The sequence below is a fragment of the Pygocentrus nattereri genome, chromosome 5 (genome assembly GCF_015220715.1).
Source record: "Pygocentrus nattereri isolate fPygNat1 chromosome 5, fPygNat1.pri, whole genome shotgun sequence".
NCBI classification, from domain to species: Eukaryota; Metazoa; Chordata; class Actinopteri; order Characiformes; family Serrasalmidae; genus Pygocentrus; species Pygocentrus nattereri.
In genome coordinates, this window is record NC_051215.1 from 11,045,941 (window position 1) to 11,069,624 (window position 23,684).

A 23,684-nucleotide genomic window follows, 5' to 3' on the forward strand; every position below is an offset into this window, starting at 1 on the left:
CCTCGAAGCTCGCTACGAAATAAAGAAGAGTGAGCTAAAAACAAAGCTAGCTACTGCTACTGCTACTGCTGACAACAGATTGTTGGGCGGCTCTAACAACAGAAAGTTACATTACCGTGACGTGCCACTACACTGACGAGAACTGGCAGCTAAAATCTGCAGTGCTGATTACGACGAACATGTCGGAAAGACACACCGCTGACAATTTAGCTGACAAGCTCAATGATGTTGTGGCGACTCTCCGGTCGCGTTACAGCGTGTGTTCGCGACAACGCTAGAAACATTGTCCAAGCAAACAACCCCACACGAGTCAGCTGGAAATCAGTTGCATGTTTTGCACACACGCTAAATCTCGCAGTCAATGATGGCTTTGCTGCTGCTGGGGTAAGCAGAGCAATAGTGGCAGCGGGAAGGTTGGTGAAACATTTCCACCTGTCTATTTCGCTGTAACCCTATACAAATTAAGGTTGTGGATGTTTCAGTTGAGGATTGTTGAGGATTTCCTAATTAATAGCCTAGATGCAGTTTCTTCATGATCTATAGGCTCAATAATATTCTGTTTGGCTCTCTATTTAATTTCTTCTATCCTTTTTTTTTTTTTTCAAATGCAAGAACTGAGCCAGTTCTTAATTTATTTCTTTTTTTAAATTAAAGAATGTATTTTGTTATACCATAAAAAACATGTCTGCTTTCTTTTCTTAATACATAATTACTTGAGGAATATATAATATAATACAATATAATTATCATAATAATATAATATATACTTTTTGAACTCATTTGAACTATTTAGCTGATATTTTTAAAGGCCCTATTGAAACACTGAAATTCAGGTGAAAAACGCTGCTTATCAATTAATCGAAAGTCGATCGATAAGATCAATCAACTAATGATTAATGAATTAATCGATAATTTGCATCCCTATTTTGAACTGAGGTTTGAATACTTTGAATACAGGTTATTTCTCTCTAAGGCACAAGCGCGGTTTGTTTGTGCAGTGTGTTGAGGCGAGATGGTATGGATGCTTGGCATGAACATGAGTCATTCAATAACAGTGTCATTTAATTGTCATTTAATAACAGTGATTTGGTCCTTTTAAGTTAAATGTTAATCTCTGTTGAGCAGCTGCCATTTGGGACTTTTTCAGTGGTGCACCAGTAGTTGGGCCATTGTCATTATCCCATATTATCCATAAACATCAGCTTGCATCGAAAATGTGGCTAAATCTGTTCAGATTTGCATTACAGAAAAATCTAAAAAATATATATAAATGCAGTAAAATAATGTGTAAAACACAGGCACGGTGATCTTCAGAATTATTCCCACCTTTGGTAAACATGGGCACAAGGAGCTATGAAAATGTATTTCACTGAAAATATAAGGGGAAAAAAACCTGTTGGGTCCCTTCAGTTCTTATGAAATGTTTTTGAATAAATGCAGCTGACACGTTCATATTTGACCTTTGTCAAGTACTCTTGAGTATTTTATAAACTCTTGGCCATCCATAGCTTCCTGTTTGACTAGGATATAAAGTGGCATGAAGGCCAGACATCCTTAGTCTTCTGTAAACAAAAGGAAGATCACTGCCTTTTTTTTTTTTTGCTCACCTTTGCCAGTAATTCTGGAGTTTGCTGTAAATAAAGAGATGCTGGTTATGTGTGAACTAATTTTTTAAAATATGAACTGATTTGGGTAATATTTATGAACATTAAAAATAAGTATCCCAGTTGATTAAGTATAAACATTTAATTATAATTCTGGCTATTAAAAATAACAGCAATTTTTTCTGACTTTGCACATACATTTCAACACATAAAAGTAAGAAAATTATATTTATAAGGCAAAAAAAAAAAAAATCTAATTTTGAGTGACAGTTTCCTTACCCATTTTGTGTTTTCTTTTAAATTCTTCTTGGGGTTTGAAAAGTTCCCCTGAATGAAGAATCTCAAATATGGAAATGGGGACATAGTGTCCATCAAAGCCTGGATTGTTGTTGTCTTCATTCTGCAGAGATCGACTACAGCACTGAGATGTGCTTAGAACTTCAAACATACTGTGTAAATATTTTGCTGAAATAGAAACAGCTTTGCAAGTTCAGGTTATGGCTGTGCGTAGGAAACACTAATACTAACATGTGCTCTTTGTCTTTTGTAGGGGATGCCAACAGACAAATTAGTGAATATAAATTCAAGCTGTCAAAGGCAGAACAGGAAATGGGTACAATGGAACAAAATGTAAGTTTCTGAAACTTCTTGTGCATTGAATTAAATATTTTTTGCATTCCATCAATACTTATGGTAATTACAGTCTTCTGAGAATTTTAATGTCATACATCTAATTTATGTCCATTGCCCTCATTATTACGTATTGTCTAGTGCACCTAGTGTCCACACTACAGGTCATACTGGTCGTCAATGACATACCTATCATTTGTTTTAATAAAAAAAAAATTTGAAAAATGTAATATTTTAATATAAGGCCATAGCCACTGCAATAAATACATATACAAATATAGCTAAAGAATACTCTGACTTATTCAGTACATGTCCACTTTCTATGAATCAGAAACCCTCAACGAGTAAATGTGCACTTCAGTGTCATTATGTTTTGCAGAGGTATACCTTTATATATACGTATAGATATACATATATATGTATATGGGCCATGTGCTCTGTATAAAGCAGTAAGAACAGAAAACTAAAGTTGTTTCTTTAAATAATTTGCTCAAATGTTTTACAGTATGCTTTTATTTCCTAGTAATGCATTTTAGCCGTGAAACAAGTGCTCAGTGAGTGTAAAGAGGTGAAAATTAAAAAAATATATTTTTGGTCTGCAGGTCAACAGACTTGAAGGGCAGGTGTTAAGATACAAAACAGCAGCTGATAACGCAGAGAAGATTGAAGATGAACTGAAAGCTGAGAAAAGAAAACTTCAGAGGGAGGTAAGGAATCGTAACAGAAAACACATTTCACAGCAGCACTGGCTGTCAAGTTACACTTACTTTATATATTTCTTTATCTATTCATTCATTCATTTATTTAATAAAACTCAGTGTGTGAATACACTGCCCTCCAGAAATATCCAAACACTGAAGGCTTTAATGTGCTACAGAGCACTTCTGCTTTAAGTTGGGGAACATGAGGCCACAGCCAACAAAGATTTTGTGTTGGGGGGACAACGATGTGTGTAGAAATGACCTCCCATGACTGACAGTATGGTCTGATAGTGGAGGAGAGAGGAAAACAAAAACACATCAAAACACTGTAAATGAAATCACCGACATTAAAGCACATTTTACTATGGTTCACCTTTTATTTCACGGTAATTCACCGAAGACACTGAGGGAAAAAAAAAAGAAATGAAGAAAAAGAAAATAAAAGAAAGATTACACATAAAAGCTTTTTTTATAAAGCAGAAATATTAACTTTATTGTCTGGGGGGGTGCTGGACAGTGCTAAACCAAAATTAATACAAAAGTAATGAGAACACGAGAAGGCAGTTTGTGTAAACAGAAAAATGGCAGATTATTAAAAGCATACTATCTAAATTGCAAAATATGCTTGAATTCGAGACTTACTGGCTTAGACACTTGATGGCATCTTAACGATTCTATAGACATATTGTCTAATTCATTGGCATCACTGTGCAGTTGCCTGCACTAATGTACATGCCTGCACTAATGTAGCTTACTACCACCAAAGGCTAAAGTTAGCTGAGCAAGGCTAAACCACCAGTTATTCCAGCTCCCTGATGCCCCAATGAGGCAAGTTTAGAGGATAAAGACTTTAACCTAAGCGAGCAAAATTGACTTACTGGTGCTGCAGTGACAGAAAGACAGAATCGGTCTCATTATTAACGTTACAGTGGGGGCTTTGTTGCTGCTGTCTCTTCTGTTTCTGTTCAAACATACAGACTGTGTAGGGTAGTGAGCGATGGGGTGGGGGTTTAGAAACAGTGCAGCAAAGGGGCAGTTAAATTTTTTATATGAATGTGCATGTTCATAGATTTTCACATTCGTTCTTTTTAGGAATAACGATAATGCATACACACACACACACACACACACACACACACACACACACACATACACACACACACACACACACACACATATATATATATAGTTTTTCAAAAATAAAAAAAGATGCCTTTTTGATTGAATTTAGTTGAATTTTTCAGGACACCTTTCGAGAAATTGTTAACCTCATTGTATCTCAATTCATTCTGCAGCTGCGTGCAGCCCTGGACAAGATTGAGGAGATGGAAATGACCAACAACCACCTAGTGAAGCGTCTGGAGAAGATGAAAGCCAATCGCAACGCTCTCCTCTCTCAGCAGTGATGAGACTTTGCCTTGGCCACTGCGCAATCTTAAAAGCCCTTAAACTTCTTTCTTGTCTCGAGACTTTTCTGCCATACACTGCAAATGCTGCTCCTGTTCCCCGACGCTGTACGTGTGGGAAACCAAAAAACACCTGCTACCAACAAGAAGTCCTTTCTTCATTAAAGATTTAAACCAAAAACAACAGACTGGTTCACACCTAATTTTGTGTCAGGAAGGGAGCCACTAAATGATTTTTCCCTCTCTGAGTCTTTGAGGACCTTTTTTGCTGGTATTTTGTGTTTTTGAAAGCTTTGTATATCATGTCATTCACCTGGGTTTTATTGCTTGGATTTGGGTGCTTGATTCTCCTGATGTCTTTTTGTTCCTCCCCAATAAGTTGCATGAATGAATATAAAAGTGTATTTTAAACTAATTTCACACAGCTCTTAAACACTGATATACATTCACAGCAGTGTGCCTTTTGTTCACAGGGAAACTAAGGGTTTGCATTATAAAGGAAAAAATCGGTACAGAAGAGAAAAAAAATATTTAATATAGGGATTTCAGTCATGATCTGAATATAAAACCAGTTTTCTGCTATGGTTTCAAAGAGTTTTGTTTGTTTTTTTTTTCCAAAAATATTTAAAATATTTCTTGAAAATAAATGTGTAAATTAGAGTGATGTGTGAATGAGATGGATGATTTTGTGTTTTGGAGCATTCACCGGGTTCAGTTTTTCAGAATCTGGATACAGAATTCATTCATACGTTACATGAGGATTAGTTTACCCACATTGCTTGATTCTGTTAGGATTGTGTTGCCTTGGATTTACAGGTTGTACAATGGCTGACCTGAATAGTCGAATATTAAAGGGCCCATATCCTGGAAAAAAGTTTGATGTATTATGTAAACATTGCTAGGTTTTAAAATGTTCCACTCAGTCCAAATATGGAAACTACACTACAAAAAACTTTTGAATTAATTGTTTTTGTGAGGTCACAATAAAAACCTGTTCATGTATCAGGTTAGCGCCACCTATTCAAATTTAAGTTGTAGGGTGTTTCAGCCTAGTCTGCTTCTGGAATGAGACACAGGGCCAATCAGAATGCAGGTCATTTTACTTGTATCTGCCTTAAAGGCACAGCTTGTTTATTACTAAGGGATAAAGAGAAGTTGGAAAATGATTGTGTAAAAAACCACAGACCACACAGTCCACTTAAGTAAACCTCAAGGAGGAAAACAAGGATATGGGCCTAGTTGTTTCAGAAATACTGCAGTTTGAGTTTAGTTTTCAGAATGTAGTTTGCAAAATAACATTCACGTTACCCACTCTTACAAGCTGCCAACAGCAAAATGGCTACAATATAATTATGTGCATCCATATTTAGATATAAAATTACTTAATGCCGTCATTGTGAGAAACATGGTGAGTTCCTATACACTAAAAATGGTTCATCAGTTTGTAAAATTTTCTCTGGTAACAAGCAACTGGTTATATTTCAACTGCTTTAAATGTAAGGATGCAAAGCAAAATTTCAGTTTATGTAAACAAAAAGTTAAAACCTCAAAAACCTTCAAATCGACTTCTGCCCTGTTCTGCATTTTTCAGTATTTGTCTAAGCTGTGTGGTATTATAAACGATCTTGTAATGTAACTCATTCTGCTGATTGATTTTGATGGGATGTATTAAATGAAAAACAGCTGTCTTTGAACTAAGGACACCCTTTTCTCAAAATCAGCCTAACATTCAGTATTGGTTTACACACTGGTGTTCAAGACCAGCTATGGGGCCAAATATACACTGACCAGCCACTTCATTAAAACCACCTCCTTGTATCTACAACTGTCCATTTGATCAGTTCCACTTACTATATAGGTGCACTTTGTACTTCTTCAGTTACAGACTGTAGTGCATCTGTTTCTACGCATACTTTGCACTCTTTAGTCTACTTCTTTATTTATTAAGCATGATGTGTGCTGCTTTTTTCCAGACGGTTAGGCCTATGTAAAATACCTATTTCATGTGCTGCCAAGACCAAGAAAGAGATTTGTACTCAGCCCCCCCCCACCCCCCCACCCAGGGGTTTAGTCTAAGGGTTTGTTATAGTGCTTCTCCAGTCCGACCCCATCTCAGACTATATTAGAACAATGTAAAAATGTACCTACACAGGAAGCCATTGGAAATATTCCATCAATAAACTAAATCCTTTGTAAACTCCAGACTGCCTTTACACTGGAAATGGTTTTAAAATGGTGTGTAGTATTATAGGGGTATGGACGTCAACTGTCATAAGGTCTCGGATCAAACTTTTGTTAAAAAGGGCAGCATGATCCAGACCTCAAGTCAATCAAATGCAGAAACGACAAACAGTGAAAACGGACATAAAAATATTTATTTGGATTTAAGCATGTTTAAAGTGAAAACTTCCATATACAAATATTAACTTCCAGAAGAATCTCAGAGCACTGGCTGAGGACAAACTACTGGACAGTCAATGTCACAAAACACCCAGTGTGACAATAATAATCTAATCAGGGTGACAGTGTTGATTCAGCATCGCTCAAACACTTTGTAGAGGTCAGGCAGGTTGGCGATTTGGAGGACACTGCCGTCTTCACTGAAGTGTTTTGGAGGACTCAGGAGGGAGCGCAATGCTTTGAAGAGAACGTGTTCAACCTTCCACTGCCAGCTCGGCTCTGCGTCCTACAAGAACACGCACGCTAATTAATGAAATTTATATCAATTTTTCTACAAATAAAATTCACATAATCCCCATGCCCAAATGTAGGCAATCAGCCAAAACATGTAAAGTGTTCAAACTGCTTTATTTGATTTGCACTGCAGCTATAGGCTCACGTAGCTGACAAATAATAAAAGCTTACAGCCACCTAAAGTGCCAGAGCTGCAAGATGTCAAAATATTGACTTGGTCTCGAAATGATGTCTTGTTTTCTCAAAATATTGAGTTTGTAGGTGAAAATAATGAGTTATTAAATTTTAATACGTTCGAGATCAAGTTAATATTTTGAGAATAGTAATTTCGAGACTGTCTACATTTTGAAAAAAGACAGTGATAAGTAATTATTTCAAGAAAGGTCATCACTCTGAGACACCAAGTAATTCATTCAACAAAAGTCCTTATCTAAGGTCAATATTTTCAGAAACCAAGTCATTATTTTGAGACAGTATGTAAAATTTTTGAGAAAGTAACAATATTTTGAGATACTGGCAAAATTTCAAGAAAATAAGCAATTATTTTAAGATATTACAGCAAAATTTTGACATTCTGCTGCCAGAATCGTTTATGCATGAGTCCTGCCATTTAAAAATACCTCCATTCCTTTTTCTCCTTCTATGTAAATATCCTATTATTTCTCAAAGTTGCACTGCGCTGTTGACATGATCACTGCTTAGCAGCCTCAGATTAATATCAAACCACTGGTGTACATGTAGAGATAGTCAGTGTGTCAAAGTATCAGAAACCACATAAACAAGTCTATCTAAGATTACTTAACAATTCAACACGGTTTGAGGCATGTGCTGAGTGCAAACGCAAAAGGCTGACTAGGCTATAAACCTCCTCAGCTATTAGCCTCGTAGCTACAGCGCAAAACTAAAGAAGCAAACTTCAGACTTGTGTTGGCAGAAAACTGTAAATGTGTTTTTGGCCAAACCATCACTTTAAAAGCAAAGAAAGAAAACATGAAACAGACAAAATGAAACAGGTGTTCTCCAGTATGACTATGATGAGTCAGAGGTTGGGCGAATGAATCAGGTTTGAGAAGGGCTGGATGTTTTCTGAGGTCACCTTTACAGTAGAACTGCTGAGTAATGATGAGCGAGGAGTGCAGCTTACTTGAGAGTCTTTATCTTCAGTCTCCATTGTGTATTGTTTTCTTATGGAGTAGAATTGGCTGCACTCTTTACTGAAGTCCCTGAAACACTCCTTCTCACCGTCCCAGTTCACCTGGATTACCCACAGAAAAAGTCATGATGCCTGTTCAACTTGTTTTAAGTACAGTAGTATTTTAAATTAAACTTTTAGTCTGTTCATTCTGTTATAGAGGAAGCGTAATAGGATGCAAACCTCTGTGGCTAAGCGCAGGATGAACAGTGGTAGTCCTTCCATGGCAGGGGTGTAGTTGTCGAGCAGAAGAGGAAGAGCAGTCAGGTTCCCTTCCTACAAATGAGATGCAAAGAGATACAGTAAAATGACTGAAATAGCAGGTATAGAAATCTTTTATTAAAAAAAAAAAAAAAAAAAAAAAAAGACTTTGTCCAGACTGAACAATTTATTCAGGAGTTAAACGGTAATAGGAAAGCATAATGCATTTACATTCCATACAATGTATTTCTGAGCAAAATGTGCTATAAGAACTGACTAAGCATTTTCTATCGATGATAGATGGGGTGGTTATAAGAAGGAGGTGTGGAAATTATATTAGCCATATTATTTTTTCATGCCTGCTGGTGCACAGTGATGTATTCAAAAGTCAGATGTTTTCAAGGTTATAAGAGTCACTACATTCCATTCAAGGACAATGAGGACATAGGGTTAGGGTTTGGTTTTTTAAGTTATGTGACATGATGAATGCTGCTAATATGACCAGGAACATGACTCAAGGTAAAAAGTGAATTTCTTTAATTTCAGGTAAAGGCAGTTTTTTTCTCGTGTTATGGTGCCACCTAGTGGCAAAAGTCTGCCAAATAAGGCCCATCTGAACTGCAAATTCATGCTCTGCAGCTCTAACACATCCAGTTCTAGGATTTGAGGATGTTTCGTCACTGGTTATTGATTATTACTGCAGGGAAAACACTAAACTGTGTAAAAGCTGGACTGCAGATTAGGTAAACTACTCGTTCTAGTCTACAAATTATTTGGTTTAATTGTTTGCTGTTCCTAAGTGATTGTTAGAAGGAAGACCCAACATGGCTTTCTAGGAACACAATATTCTGTTGCATTGTAGGGATCTAGAAGAACATCTCAAACCATGTCCACATGTGAAGAAAAAAGATATGTGGGACTGTAAACTGTAAAAACATGCTACAGCACCACCAGATCAACCCATATAATTATGTTGCTATGTTGTCAATGCAGCTTTTATTTTTTCAGAGACTCATGAAAGATTGTATCTAAATCTCATCTTCAGTATTAACAGTATTCTACCCAGACGTCTTAAGATTTTATCGTCATGACACGGAAAGCCGTTTTAGTGCTTTCTATTATGTATTGACTTTCATTATTACAGTACAATGCACTGACCCACCTCATCAATCTCCATGGAGAAATAATCCTCCAACATTTCAGCTTTTTTCTTTAGGAAATCTACAATGTACTGAGCAAGTCCTTCCTTAGGCCCGTCCTCCTCTGTCCATCCGCTCTCCTCAGAGTCCAGCGCCAGCATGGCCAAGTCATAGAGAGGGGCTGGGCTCTGCAAAACCACAGATTATAAATAGAAAACTGCGACTGGCAGGGAGGGACCAAAGCTAAATATTTTAAACTAGGAGTGATGAAGAAGCCTAAAATTTGATCAGTCTAAATTCTCTGTCCACTGCACCATCAACTCACAACATACACTAAATATTGTTCTACCTGCCATTTTCAGACATCATGAAAAAGACTACACATATCAGTGAAGCTAAATTATCAGTTGTAATAATTATCAGCAGTAATTCCAACATTTGTCCAACATAAATAATATTTTTATATGTTGGCCATGTAAAAGTATTTGTATTTTGTATTATTTTCAGTTTATTTTTCCACATTTGTCACACTAAATTATTTCAGATACTCATATTAATTGCTCCTCTAAACTTAAAAACTGGCTGAAAGCCTTAGTAGCAACAACTGCAATTAAACACTATAACTGCTCTCTCTCATCACTGTGGAGGAATTTTTAGCCACTTTTTTAGCAGAATTTACTTAATTCAGCCACACTGGAGGGCTTTGGAGCATGAACTGCCCATTTAAAATCTTGCCACAGTTCAATGGGCCTAGTCTTAAAAGAGACTAGGCCACTCCAAAACCTTAATTTTCTTTTGGGCCACTCAGGGCCACTTGGTCTTGTGCTCTGGATCGTTGTCTTGTTGTATAATCCAACTGTATAATTCAGCCTGCTCCTGCCTGCAGTGGCCTCGTTTCCCACCCTTAACAGTGAAAATTAGACCCATGGCGCAAGACACTGTGGCGGGTCCCGCGGGTCCAAGGGGATCTATGGGAGTGCAGATTTCTATTTCATGGATGAGTCATGGCTGTGCTCTTGGATCTTTCACTTCTGGAAAGATTGATAAGATTCTGTTGCAAGTTGTCTTCTTTTGGAGATAATGGCTTTTCCCTGTGGTTAGCTGAAGAACCAGATCCTCAGAAATGGCTTTGTAACTCTTTCCAGACTGACATATTTCAGAAAAGTTCCTTTCTAAATTATACTATAATTTCTTTTGTTCATGGTATAGTATGCTGCTTGTTGAGACCTTTAGCCTACTTAACACTGCTGGAAAGGTTTTATTTAGGTTCAACAAGTCAAATCAAACCTGGGTGTTTGTTGTTGATCATTGTTATTAATGAACGAATTAATCCAAATTATCAAAATTTGGTTAATTTTTTGATTAAGTAACTTAAGGTGCATTTACTTTTTCTGGTGTTGTATAACTTTTTCCATCAATAACTGTAATGATTATTTTAAAAACAGTATTCTATGTTTACTTTTTCACAGCACTATTTATTTTGCACTTCTTTAAAAATGATGATAGTCTGGATAATCTTTTCAGTTACTAAGGGAAAGACAAGAAAACAAGGCATACTTACTGACAATCGCAGGACACCGAAGTTGCCAAAATCGTATATCAAAATCTGGTAAAAGAGCTCCTGGCTGTAAAAAAGAACCGTACAATTGGGTATAATGTGAAATATAAAATTAATTCAGGTCAGTGGTATCAATCTTATTTTAAAGGGCTGGTCTGACTGAGGGTTTTTCCACAGGCATTAGTAAAATATAGAGATGGCATATTAGTATACATGCACTCTAAAACATCTGGGGTTATTTTTTCCGACCCAAATGACTGAATCTTTTGGGTCATTTGGTTGGGTTATTTTCAGTGGTGGGTAGTTTTAAGTAATTTTAAGGTGTCCATCCGCTGAAAACAGTCAGATGAACAGCTCCTCATCAGCAGCTCAAAGTTACTGCTCACAGGAACCGATATGTAAACGTCCAAGAAATGCAGTCGTTTTACCACTTACTATTAAGTGATGCCAACAGAGAAACAGTCTGCTTTAAAGCTTGTAAGTTTTTTTTTTTTGTATATTGGATTGATATCAGTACAAGCTGATACTCATCACTAGCGGTATTGAAAAAGTGCTAAAAACAAAGAGCGACAGGACACCAACGTGTGATGCAAAGTGTGAGACCAATCTACTGCTTATTTTTAAACCTGTGTACAATCTTAAAATGCAACACATCAGATTTTTACCAACTAACCTGAGTTTAGTTGTGTTCAGTAGGTACAGCTTGGTGTGGTGTTGGACGAGGGTCCACTGGGGATTGACACATCCAACGAATGAATGATTCTGCAACATCTCCTGCAAACCTGATCAGAGACCAACAAAGATTTCCTTTTAGAGCTACAAGTAAACAGCCGGCATGAAATTCAGTCGACAGCAACCAAAAGCCAGCAAATGTCTGGAGGAATTTATTTTAAGCATACAGTCATAGTCATAATGTCTCAATTGATTGATTAAACCTCATGACGCCATTTAAAACCATCAGTGGTTACAATATACCTTCTCAACAATTTGGCAACCATTAGTCATTTCTAGGGCTTTAAAGGTTAGTGTTAATAACATGTGTTAACACAGTTAAGTCCTTTAAATTCTATTTGATAAATCATCAAAATCACTTCATTATTAATATACTCAGTAGTGATGGCCCTAGACTGGAACATGACATAACTGTACATGATTACTAAAGACTATTCATTATCTGACCGCTGTGAGTTTGTTCAGTGATCTCATTTCGTAGCTCCTTCACACTGGACAGCTTGATGATGCGTCTCCTGGGTGTGCTGGCTGCTGTGAGGTCATCTCTGTTCTCCCTGCGTGTGCAGGCTGTTGCGTGGTCATCCCTGTCCTCCTCAACATGAGGCCGTTTTCTAGAAACGTATAAACACCTCAGTCAAAACTGAAGGCTCATCATTTAGCCTTCCTGGCCAAAGTGTTCCAGGACTCAAATCAAGAGGTTCTGCTAACAATTCATCTGGTTGTTAGAGTTGTGTTCTTGTGTTCTTATAGGTTCTTAATTTGTGAAGTTGTGACTGTATAGTAATTTTCCAAAATACAACCAACATTCAGCTGCATCTGCATCTGTGCTGCACAAAATTTTGGTAATTGTTATTGTGATACTGGAATTGGCTATATTGACATTGCAGCAGGCTAACCCCCAAACTTTAAATAATCATTCAATGTTTTACTGTGAGCTGTTAACACTCTGATATATTGTCAAACAAAGATAAACCATTACAGCCAGAGGTGTCGGGTCAGGTTTCGTTGGAGTTTTTCAAGCCATGTTTAACTATTTATGTATTAACAATAAACACACAGGCTCAAAAAGACGACCCTGCTCAATGTTTAGGTCTTAAATGCAAAATTAACAACATACTCAGGAAGACATGATGACATTAGTATATCATTCACTTACAGAAAAAAAGGCTTTTTAAATAAGTATCCACTACAGCAGCCCCTAATGTCTCACCTGGGTGGTGTCTCTGACTGGACATGTCCACTGTCAACCTCCACATCTTTTGAGGTACCAGGCTCCAAACTATCTATGGTATCCAGCATTTCTGCATCATCCAGATGAGCAGCAGCCTGGGCTGGAGCTGAGGGGCTGGCAGTCTTGGGAACTAAAGAAGGCTTAGTCACTGGCTGCAGAAAAGCATCCAATTTTTGGGCCTTACTGTCAGTACGCACCATCTGATGGGCATAGACTCGCTCACTGGTGTCTGCTGATGAGCTATTTGAGGCTTTGACATCACTAACAGAGGCTGATAGTCCTGGAAGTAAAGTCTGTTGGGGAGACAAAGCAGACGTAATGCTGTAACAAGGAGCTCACATACACTGCAGAAACATACACATAAGTCCTGTTTATACTTGGTCCTTGCATGCATCTTGAGTATCAGGATTTTATCCGAATAGAGATTATCCATGCCTAAACCTGACTGCTCACAAAAAAGTATCTGGTCAGTGGTGGTCTTATGGTAGTCCCTATTCACTGATGGCTGATTACTTGTACAGTAACTGATGGGCTACAGGTATTAACTGTAAACCTACAACATGCATCTATATGCACCTGATAAAAGGGCCAACGGCTGTTGGTACAAGGTAGATGTACCTGTTAAACTGGCAATTCAATGTTATATTTCATTACATACCTGTGTAAAATATGTGCGAGAGGAATTGGAGCCAAGGAGTTTACTCTCAATGTGTTTCTGAATGCTTTCAATGATGCAGTCTTCATGGAGGAAGTGCACTTCATGCTTGGTGGGGTGCACATTCACATCAATGTTATGAGGAGCAATTTCCAGGCTTTCAAGAAAGGAACGATAGGATGAAGCAGTTAGTGGCCATAATCAAAGAAATCTAGAAATCCAGAAATCTTGAATCCAGTTTCCGGTGCTTTATTTTGCACCTGGCAGATATGACACCACACTATGCAGGTACATGATTCATTCATACAAACAATGTAAGTGTACCTTCAATGGTACAACAGTGGTTTTAAGGTCCAATGGTACCTTACATGAGTTTTTCCTAGTGGAAAAGTAGATATTTGTACCTTTTCATAACCAAATGTTTTAAATCAGAACAATAAAATAAAAAGCCTGGAGGGATGTGTGGAGTCAGTACAGTTTAGAAAATATAATTTCAATGGATTATGGTACAGTTATGTTCTCTGACTAAAGGTACTGGGATGTACCCCCGAGGGAACCACCACAGTGACAAGAGGGGTACTGCCCCAGTGACCGTGTCATATCTTTTTTCTGAGAGGGTAGAGCCCACTAGCCACACGCATGCATACTAAACCGGCAATATATAGGGAAAATAAACAGGAAGAAGTAAAATGTGAAGATCTGAGACAAAAGCCCGATAGAGGTGATTTGGTGATCAAAGGACTCAAGATCTAGTACAATTACTGTGAAATTACCTGGAGAGCTCATGTGTGAGCAGAAGCTGAACAAAACAAATCATTACCAGGACATAAGTGATGTCTACCTTACAATCATGAATGTGAAACCTTTCTTTGAGATTTGATTTCACAGTTGCATTTCTAGGTTTATTTCTGCGAGTGAAAATGCCACGAGAGTATATTTTGTACAAGATGACAGAGAAGCAAAACGTGCCGCTTCTGGATTTTACAGCGGCGTTTTCAGTTTTTCCAAGTGTTTTCCAATATTTTCCTGGGATTGGGTGTTAACATGGCTTAGGTAATCAATCAGTTACATCAATGTGTTGGTTCAGAATCAGCGAATACAAAATACATAACTGGAAACTGGATTCAATGCCTGGGTTTGAAGACATCTGCTGCATACTGGTATGTTTAATCTTTGCACATCCTTCCAGGCACCTCCACTGACATGTAGATTATGAAATGTCCACATGATCGGATAAATGTTATGGGCATTTTTAGATTTTAATGCTAGCTAGTACCATCAGAATAAGAGTCCACCAAAAGGAACATACTCCTTTAGAGGCAAAGATGATACAAGCTTCCAAAGGACAAAAGAAAGCAAAGCATTTATGAGTACTAGTGGCCAATTTATGTCCAGAAGCATGCTACAACACCATTAATCAAAAATTATAGAGATGACCCACATGATCACTAGCAACAAATACATCTTTTGTGTCTGTAATATCTAGGATACCTGAGATGAAGCAAGATAAAATCAGGTACCTGAGATAAAGGAAAGGATGTGTGTTCTTGGGAAGATATGCTGTGTAGACAGTCTCAATAGCTTTCTTCAGGGCGCTGGATTCCACCAAACGATCTGGAAAGCATCAAGTACCATTCATACAAAAAATGTTAGTGTATACATCTGTGAAACCTTGAAGACATTAACAAATGCCACAGACTACTGAAGGGAAAAAAACTAAAAAAAAAAAAAATAGGAAACACCCTTACGGTTGATGAAGAGGATGAGGATACACTTCTTCACTGAGTAGTTTGCATTGGAAATGTATCCCTTCAGTTTAAAGGCAAGCTTCTGATCTTCACATTCCACTTCAATCAACTCCCTGCAAATAAATTAACCGGCTGAAGTGAGTACTAGAGTATGTTTTATGAATCTATCTAGAATTTATTGCCGCTATTAAATGAAAAAATAGTTAAACACTGTGTTATACTGGCTTTTTTTGGTTGCTACAGGCTTGAAACACCTGGAAACTGTTGAGGGCAAATAAATGCATGTGCTTATAACACAATCTCCTTAATATCAGTAAAACTTTTTGCAATTGGTGAGAATTTTCAGTATGTAGGTCTGATGAACTGTTTAAAAGCTGTGTAGGAATCCATCATGTAGGAGCTGTAGCAGCTCCATACCACGCAGTAGTTAGTGTTGACAAAACGGCTTGTGGGATGGAGTGGTACTTGAGCAATTTTGGACTGAGAGAGTACATAGACTCTCTGACTATCTGAAAAAAGCCGCTCTGTACTTTGCACAAAATCATGCTAACTCACATATTCACTCACCAGAGTATGTGAGAGCCACCCACTCTACGGCATTCGCATACTCTGGTGAGTACTAGGGCCTGAGTAACACCAGCAGATACTGTTGTACCACAAATCAGCAACAACCCTGCTGATAGAGCACGGATACTGAGCAGCTTGTTTTGTATTGTAGCAAGCTGCCGAATTGAGAAACATTCACTTTTGAAGGTTTCTAGCTAGTATAGAAATTTTTATAGAGGCTGCCATGGTGACAGTCATTATCTGCCATAGTAACACAGCACTACAGGCTGAAACGGTGAAAGTGAACAATACACAAAGATGGTCAAAATAGCACTCATATCTAAAATGTAAGAATACCAATAAATCTTAAAAATACATATTTAAAATTGTGTATCACATGAAAGAGAAAGACAAACATGTTAATTAGCATAATATTAGCCAGGGACGTACAATGACATAAGAATCATATTGGTATGTAATATATGTAATGAGGAATTTATTGCACTCCAGAAGAGCAGAATGTTACGGTGATGTTGGATTAATGTACTAAAATGTTTGTATTTCATTTATTTTGTTGTTTTTTTAAGGCGCTATAGAACTATATGTAATGCTAATCCAATTTAGCTTCAGTCTAAATTTCTAATTTTATAAAAGTTTACCTATCTGTATTAACAGATATATACATGTCCAGGGAAGTACGTGTAAAACTGTATTTCTGCCTCTTACTGTGAATGTTTTTCCCTAGCATCATGCATATAAATGAACATGGGGCTTACATTATGGCACATTATGTTTGTTAACCTGCATTTCAACTGCAAACTGCAGAGGGTAATCTGATTGCTTTCCTTCCTTATTAGTCTTTTTATCTGACCATATTAAGTTATATCAGCCAATATTACTGATTACTGGAATTTTTGGTTAATAAACATCTGCACTGGTATCTTCACAGTGTTTGGGCCCTTGCTGCAGAGGCTGATAGCGCTCAAGCTGATATACAAAGTCACTGACAGTAAGCAAAGGTAAGCAAAAAGACAAAAATAGGTCTAATGGTAGAGATCTGTGATTGTGCCATAATACCTGCTCACAGCCACTCCAAATACCACTCGAATGTTGTCTAAAACGGAGGCATTGGGTAGTGTCTTCACATCAGCTACCATCTCTCCTTGCTAAAACAACAAGATAACAGCTTTTACTGTACAATAAACTCTACAATGATAAATAACTGCAAATTAAAATATCATTTTACCTTCTTTACTGTAAAGCTTTTCCCAGAGTTGTGAATAGCATATCTGAGAAAGAATAAAAAGCAAAATTATGAAACTAACACACACAGTTCATTCAACCTAGGAAAACATTACAAAAGCAATGGACTCACCTACTCACTACCTCCACAATCCTGGAGTATTCTTCACTGGGGCTTTTTAGGGCTTTTCTTCGAGTGGGGACATTATAGAAAAGGTCTTCAACCTATGAACAGAGCCCAATTATTACATAGAACAAAAAAGCATTGCACTTATTCTTCAAAGCTGCATAAAGTCTAAACTGATCATATAGAGGATGTGTGAACGTTTTGTTATTTGTACATTTTTGGTCTAACTGAATGATCAAACTAACATCTGGTCTGAGTTTGTGTTAATTTGAGCATCATATGTTAACAATAGCAATTTTTTAAAGTATTTTTTAATAAACTGTCAATAAAAATCTCATTAAAAATTTCAGTAATAACAACAAAAATTGAAAATCTAAAACTAATAATAAAAATTTCACATTTAGATTTAAATTGTAAGTTGTTCAATTTGAATATGTAATTTGTGAGTGTGAATTTGTACAACTGGATCTCTATCAGCTCATTAGTCCTTGAGTACAGAATATAAGTAGACTAGCACTTAAGGATCCTTCACACAATCATGGCAGTCTTGCACCCATTTCTACACAACTCTGGTGATTAACGGCCAATGTGAAAACACAAAATCTGCAAATACACTAAGCAAATATCACATTTGATCACATTAGGAAAAGGTGATGAGGCTGGTTGTGCACAGCTGCACTGGTGAGAGAATTGGGAGGTTCTGATTTCTTGACAGATATTTACTGAGATAAGTGTCCCTTGGTTTCCAGCACAAGGTTTTGATGGAGCTTTCAGCTTCCCATCACAGTAACTCGCTCTGTGGAAGGAAAGAAAACAGCCATGAGCTCAGGAGACATGAGATGAGATTTAGCATACAGCCCAGGAACTGACATCATGTATGGAATTATCTTTCCACCATTTTTGAAATATTCACACTCTCAAAAGACATTATATTTTGTAGTTATTAGGACTCAACAGATGTGAAAAGACTTTGCTATATAGACATAAAACACTCTAAAGCGAATATAAAGTGCATACACACTGTGCAATATATCACAGCTATTACTGTAATGACACTCACTGTGCACTTTACATGTCTATAATATGTGCTTTTAGTTCACTTCGTACCACTCAGTGCCTGCTGTCTGTAACTACAACAAATCTGTCTTATATGCCATGCAAACATGTAAATAGATATACTTTATTTCTCTTGTATTTTAACTTATATCTAGATTCATTTCTATTTTTCTGCATAGTATATTTACATTTATGTGCAATTATATGAGAGTCAGAGGCTTGTTATAATATAAAACAAGTTGTTAAATATCAAGCTTTATCTGTGACAGTACAAATAGGTGGGACCTATTTGTCACTGTAACAGCCAATCAAGATATCAGCAAGGCCATAATCATCACTAACACTACTGAGGTCCTGGAATGTTGATACCCCCCAGCACTAGCTGTATTATTTAAAGCATGTTTATTGGTCCTTGAAGTAAAGAAAAATCTGTTTTGACTTCAAAATCAAAGAGATCCATTTCACAAAGCACATTGCCCTTAGACAGGGTTCCTGACTAAGCTTCACCAAACCTAACAAACACAGTCATGTTTCATAACATATTTAACAACTTTCTCTATTAACTCCTCTGTTGAGGTTTAGATACTCAGGCTGTGATTGATCCTCATGAGTGAGCACATGAAAGTGAGATGCTAATGATGAACAGCCAGGTGCATGAAACACGATGGGATAATTGTGTGACTGATAGGATACTGATTTTAAAAAGCTAAAAATTATGATTAATATGTTCACAAATAAAAACACAGATTTATTTACACAGTGCTTTGCTGATATGATCGTCTTTTTTTAGCTGCCAAACAATTGTTAGTTCTTAACTGCATTTCTTGAACTAACAGATAGCGGAAACTTTCAAAATCATAACTAATATCAGCACTTTAGCATCGGGGTCTGGCACTTCACAGAATTCTCTGTGGTTTTGGTTTTCACTAATTAGCTCTTACATTTCTTATTTTTCATCAATTCTCTTGAGAAAAGTTTTTTTGAGCTATCCTGTCAACAGTTCTTCAAAATCGAACGTGTTTTCCTCAAGTTAGAGATTTGTTACAACATTGAACCAAATGTTTTCCACAAAGGTGCTTCATCTTCGTCTGTGGGGTTATTACAGTCAATGATACATATGCAGCACCTGTAGAAATGTACTGCTCTGTAATGTGTTTAGTGTTGTGTTCTATGGCACTATATTCAGCATTGTGTGTGCGTGTGCCTGTATTTAGAACATTCTTCTGTCTATTCTTGTTTATCCCTACATGGTCATGTCTGTCACACCTGTCACTTGTCATGTATAAGGTGGGCCTAATCTTGGCATCAGTCTTGCTATAAAACTGCATCAGCCCAGTGTCTTACGGGCTGGCTAGGTGTCTGGTGCCTGCGCACAAACGAATAAACTTCACTTCTCCAGACATACGGCTGGTCCCCTGGTTAAGTCAGGGTTTGGATTCTTCAGACCTCATTATTGGCTGATATTATCAGCCAAAAAATATATCGACCACATGACAGTGACTATAAATCTATTAACACTCCTGGGGCACTGGCACTGTGATATGCCCCAAGAGGGTTGACAAAACACCAGCTTGCACTATTCTATGTTTTGTGTTCACAGATTCAACACAAAAGGGCCAGAAAACAAGGACCACAAGGATGTGCACTTACCGGTAGGCACATTTTCCGTCAGCTGTTTTCGTGGTAATCGTGACATGGGCTACATGACTTACGCTGGCAAGAGCCTAACAAACACAACAGCAGACTTAATGAGAATACTGTAAGAAAAGTCTTATTTGTATAATCGAATTCTCTTTGCATCATGTGTATATTCAATCACCAATAAAAAAAAAAGAAAAAAAGAAACGGACCACAGCCTTTGCACACTGACCAGCACTAATCTGTAGATGTATTACATTTTCTGCTTTAAGGAAACACACATTTTGACCTTCACACGGCAAAAAATAGCACAGGGTAATAACATCATATTCGAGTGAATTTCTGTAATTCCAGGTCGTTCTGTTGAATCGGTATGAATGCATTCTTAAATATACTATAACAGGGACCCAAGATATAACTTTACCTCTCCTCTGAAACCATATGTAGAAATAGATGTGAGGTCCTCAAAAGTCTGAAGCTTGCTTGTTGTGAACCGCTCGCAAACAATTTCAAGGTCTTCTTTCTGACAAAGAAAATCATGGAAAAATGAGCTATACTTTGGTGGATAAAGTAACCATACCTCCTCAACAACAAAAATCAGCTGTACATTTTAATTAGCTTATCTTTACTGCCAAGATGAAGCACTGACCCAGTGGACTACAGCTTCTCCTGCAACTTACCCTAATTCCAGTGCCATTGTCCTGAATCTGGATCAACTTTAATCCTCCCTCTTTAACAGTAACCTGGATGTTTGTGGACTTGGCATCCAGACTGCAGAAGCAACATTAATGATTTCATGAAGTGATGGTTCATTCATACCACAGCTGCACACATAGGTGGTTCTCAACCTAACAACAGTCTTACGTATTACAGAGTAGTGACTTATTATACAGTGGTTTACTTAAACTACTAAAAGAGATGCACCAGTATGGGAACTGTGGGTTGCTGCAGATGATATTTTTCATTTAGATAAGACTGGACACCCCTGATCTTTCTGGACCAAAATCAAGGAGAAATGCAACATTTACTTCTGTAGTGTTACAAATAGCCTTGAGCTGATCATTTATATGACTGAATATCATAATAATATTGCAAAAAATTCAAAAATATGCAATCATTTTCATTCTCTTTTAAGTACTATGGCAAAGCAAAAAAAAAAAACCCACATTCTCTTTGTACAGTCATTCTACTCAGTTATTAGTTCTACAGTCTACACAGCTGAACAGGCTGGGCTTAATTGGGCTACACAAACAGAAAATCATGACTAACTAACTACAGACATGCCTGTTTTGAATGCAAAGTAAGTTTTAGAACAAAATTTTGATTTTCAGTGTGGAAAAAAAATTCTGAGAAATATGCAAATGAAGCAAAACTCAATGTTGAGAGTGTTAATTCCATCTTTGCTAATTAATTAATTAAATTAATTTATAAAAAATAATCATAAATTATGACATTATTAAAACTACCCCAATTATTGATTACACATTAATTATATTGCCATATTTTAGAAAAAAAATGTCATAGGATGCAAGTTAGTAATGCTCATATGTGGTACCTCCTAACCGAATTTGAATCCTCATGATATCATTTATCACAGTAATTCTTCATCATAATAACTCTTTATTAGGCCTGAAGGGGAAAATATCTACCAGGGTTTCTGAACAATACTGTGACTACGGTTTAAATTGCGATGATCTACTATAAACTAAGGTTCAGGTCTGTTTCATTTGGCCATGAAGAGCAGAATATCATCTTTCTCTGGTTCTACGCTTGACCCCTGAATGTAATGTGCCAGACTGCCAGTATGTTATGGTTGTGATGTCACAACATACAGAAGTCTGCCTGGATCTGATTGGTCTAACTCGTCTGTGGGCAGGTCCACAAGCTCTGTGATATTAGGTTAAATTTGTGTGGTGTGTGTGTGTGTGTGTGTGTGTGGTGTTTCACTGCAGGGATGGGTTAAATGCGGAGGTGAAATTCCCCCACTGTGGGGCTAATAAGGATCCCTTAATAATGGTTCGTCTAAATTTACATTATTGTCCAAGCTTAGATACAAAGTGCACAGAAAGATGGAGTCAAACATTGTTTTCAAATATCGGTGATATCTAAATATCTAATTTAGCAATTCTCCGCCGATATCGATATGACTCCGAGATCACCGTACAGTCCTACCACCAAAGCAGCTGCTAGAGTTGTGAATACCGTAAATACTTGCGTAGATCAGATCGCAGCAGCAGTTAACAACTAGTCGTTAATCACCCAGTAAACCAGTAAGTAACTCGAACTCTCGGTTAATAACGGAAGACAGAGCAAAACAAACTTGCTAGCTACGCTTTTCAGCCGCCGGCTTACCAGTTCTCTACCATTTCTTTGATAGCATTGGCAGGTCGCTGAATGACTTCACCAGCAGCGATACGGTTCACCACAGTTTCATCGAGCCTCCGAATCACTCCCGCCATAGCGCCTCAGACCTCATTCACAACACAGTCGGTCTCCGAAACGCGTCCCGCTCAGCGGTTCGGCTCCTGTAGTCCAAAAACACCCGCACTGCCTACACATTCAGGACCCTCAGGACCCTGGGTACTTCTCTCTACTGCCTGTTTGTAATGTGTCGCACGCGAGTGAGTCGGCTATTTGAGTCCGCTCTTTCAGCTGAACGAAGGGAACCGACTCGCATTCTAGAGACGAGTTTTTAAAATTAAGACACAACAAATCAAAAGCGCTACTTGTTGTGTGAGTTTGGCCCTGATTTGTTCTTGGCAGTCAGTTTTAATGTAATTCTTGCGTTTCCAAGCGGGCCTCATTAGTTCTTCTGATTTATGGATCCCTCCTCCCTATGTAGTGCACTTCAGAGGTGAGGAAACCAAGGCTACACCGAAGTAGTGCACTAAATGTTAGATTGGGTGGAAGTAAATGACTTTCTTGTAGACATATAATGCAGTATTTGGGTGTGGAAGCCGTTATTTGGTAACCAACAAAGTGCACTAGATAGAAAGTGGGGAGGGGGGGGGGCAGGTTTTAGTTACTAAAACCTGCCCCCCCCCCCCCCCCCCCCCCCCTCGCCACTTGCTCCCTACTTTCTATTTAGTGCACTTTGTTGGTTACCAAATAACGGTAACATTTAAAATTAAAATTAAAATTTAGTAGCAGGGTTGCGCATAGAATGTGAGACACGGGTTAGTCTAGTAATAATAATAAATGCAAACAATAATTATTTAAACATAAAATTAACCAAATAGCGCCGAAAATATGTTGTTCCTGGAAGGATTCAATAAATATATTTCATAGAGATGGTCAATGTCAGTGACGTGGGATGGCCCAAAATCACCATATTAAAGTACAAAATGTAATGATTTTATTTTATATTAAAGTCCAGGTACCTCCTGTTTTCACAGAAACAAAAACAACAACAACATTACTTTTAAAAAAGCTAATGTGACAGACAGTGAGCTCATGGAATGCGTGGAAAGTGCCTTTGACGTCCTTGTGTCGCTTTATCCATTTTGGGCTCCCTTCTCTTCTGCACATCTCTCCTCAGAGCTGGTTTAAGGAGTCTGGCCACTTCCTAGTTCTCCCGTTTATCA

At 37.6% G+C, this 23,684-nt stretch overlaps 2 protein-coding genes across 16 annotated transcripts in view; one reads left to right on the top strand and one right to left on the bottom strand.

The window, feature by feature from the left end:
- The window catches only part of lrrfip2 (leucine rich repeat (in FLII) interacting protein 2), a 56,679-nt gene extending 50,516 nt beyond the window's left edge, over positions 1-6,163 (top strand). For all 15 annotated transcript variants that reach the window (XM_017695400.2, XM_017695402.2, XM_017695403.2 and 12 more), the window contains 3 exons: positions 2,155-2,234; positions 2,837-2,941; positions 4,231-6,163. In XM_017695400.2, the coding sequence (XP_017550889.1) occupies positions 2,155-2,234; positions 2,837-2,941; positions 4,231-4,341 (296 nt within the window). In that variant the 3' untranslated portion in view covers positions 4,342-6,163. The remainder of the gene's footprint in view (positions 1-2,154; positions 2,235-2,836; positions 2,942-4,230) is intronic.
- A 531-nt stretch (positions 6,164-6,694) lies between these two features.
- On the bottom strand, positions 6,695-22,672 carry mlh1 (mutL homolog 1, colon cancer, nonpolyposis type 2 (E. coli)). The gene is made up of 19 exons (XM_017695399.2): positions 22,453-22,672; positions 20,781-20,871; positions 20,525-20,623; positions 20,113-20,186; positions 18,130-18,202; positions 17,413-17,504; positions 17,284-17,326; positions 17,115-17,203; positions 15,492-15,604; positions 15,264-15,357; positions 13,747-13,900; positions 13,068-13,381; positions 12,305-12,468; positions 11,799-11,907; positions 11,129-11,192; positions 9,591-9,755; positions 8,411-8,503; positions 8,180-8,290; positions 6,695-7,027 (listed from the first exon to the last, which is right to left on the bottom strand). The coding sequence occupies exons 1-19, from the start codon at positions 22,557-22,559 to the stop codon at positions 6,875-6,877; spliced, it is 2,202 nt and encodes a 733-aa protein (XP_017550888.1). The 5' UTR covers positions 22,560-22,672; the 3' UTR covers positions 6,695-6,874.
- Between the last annotated feature and the right edge of the window lie 1,012 nt (positions 22,673-23,684).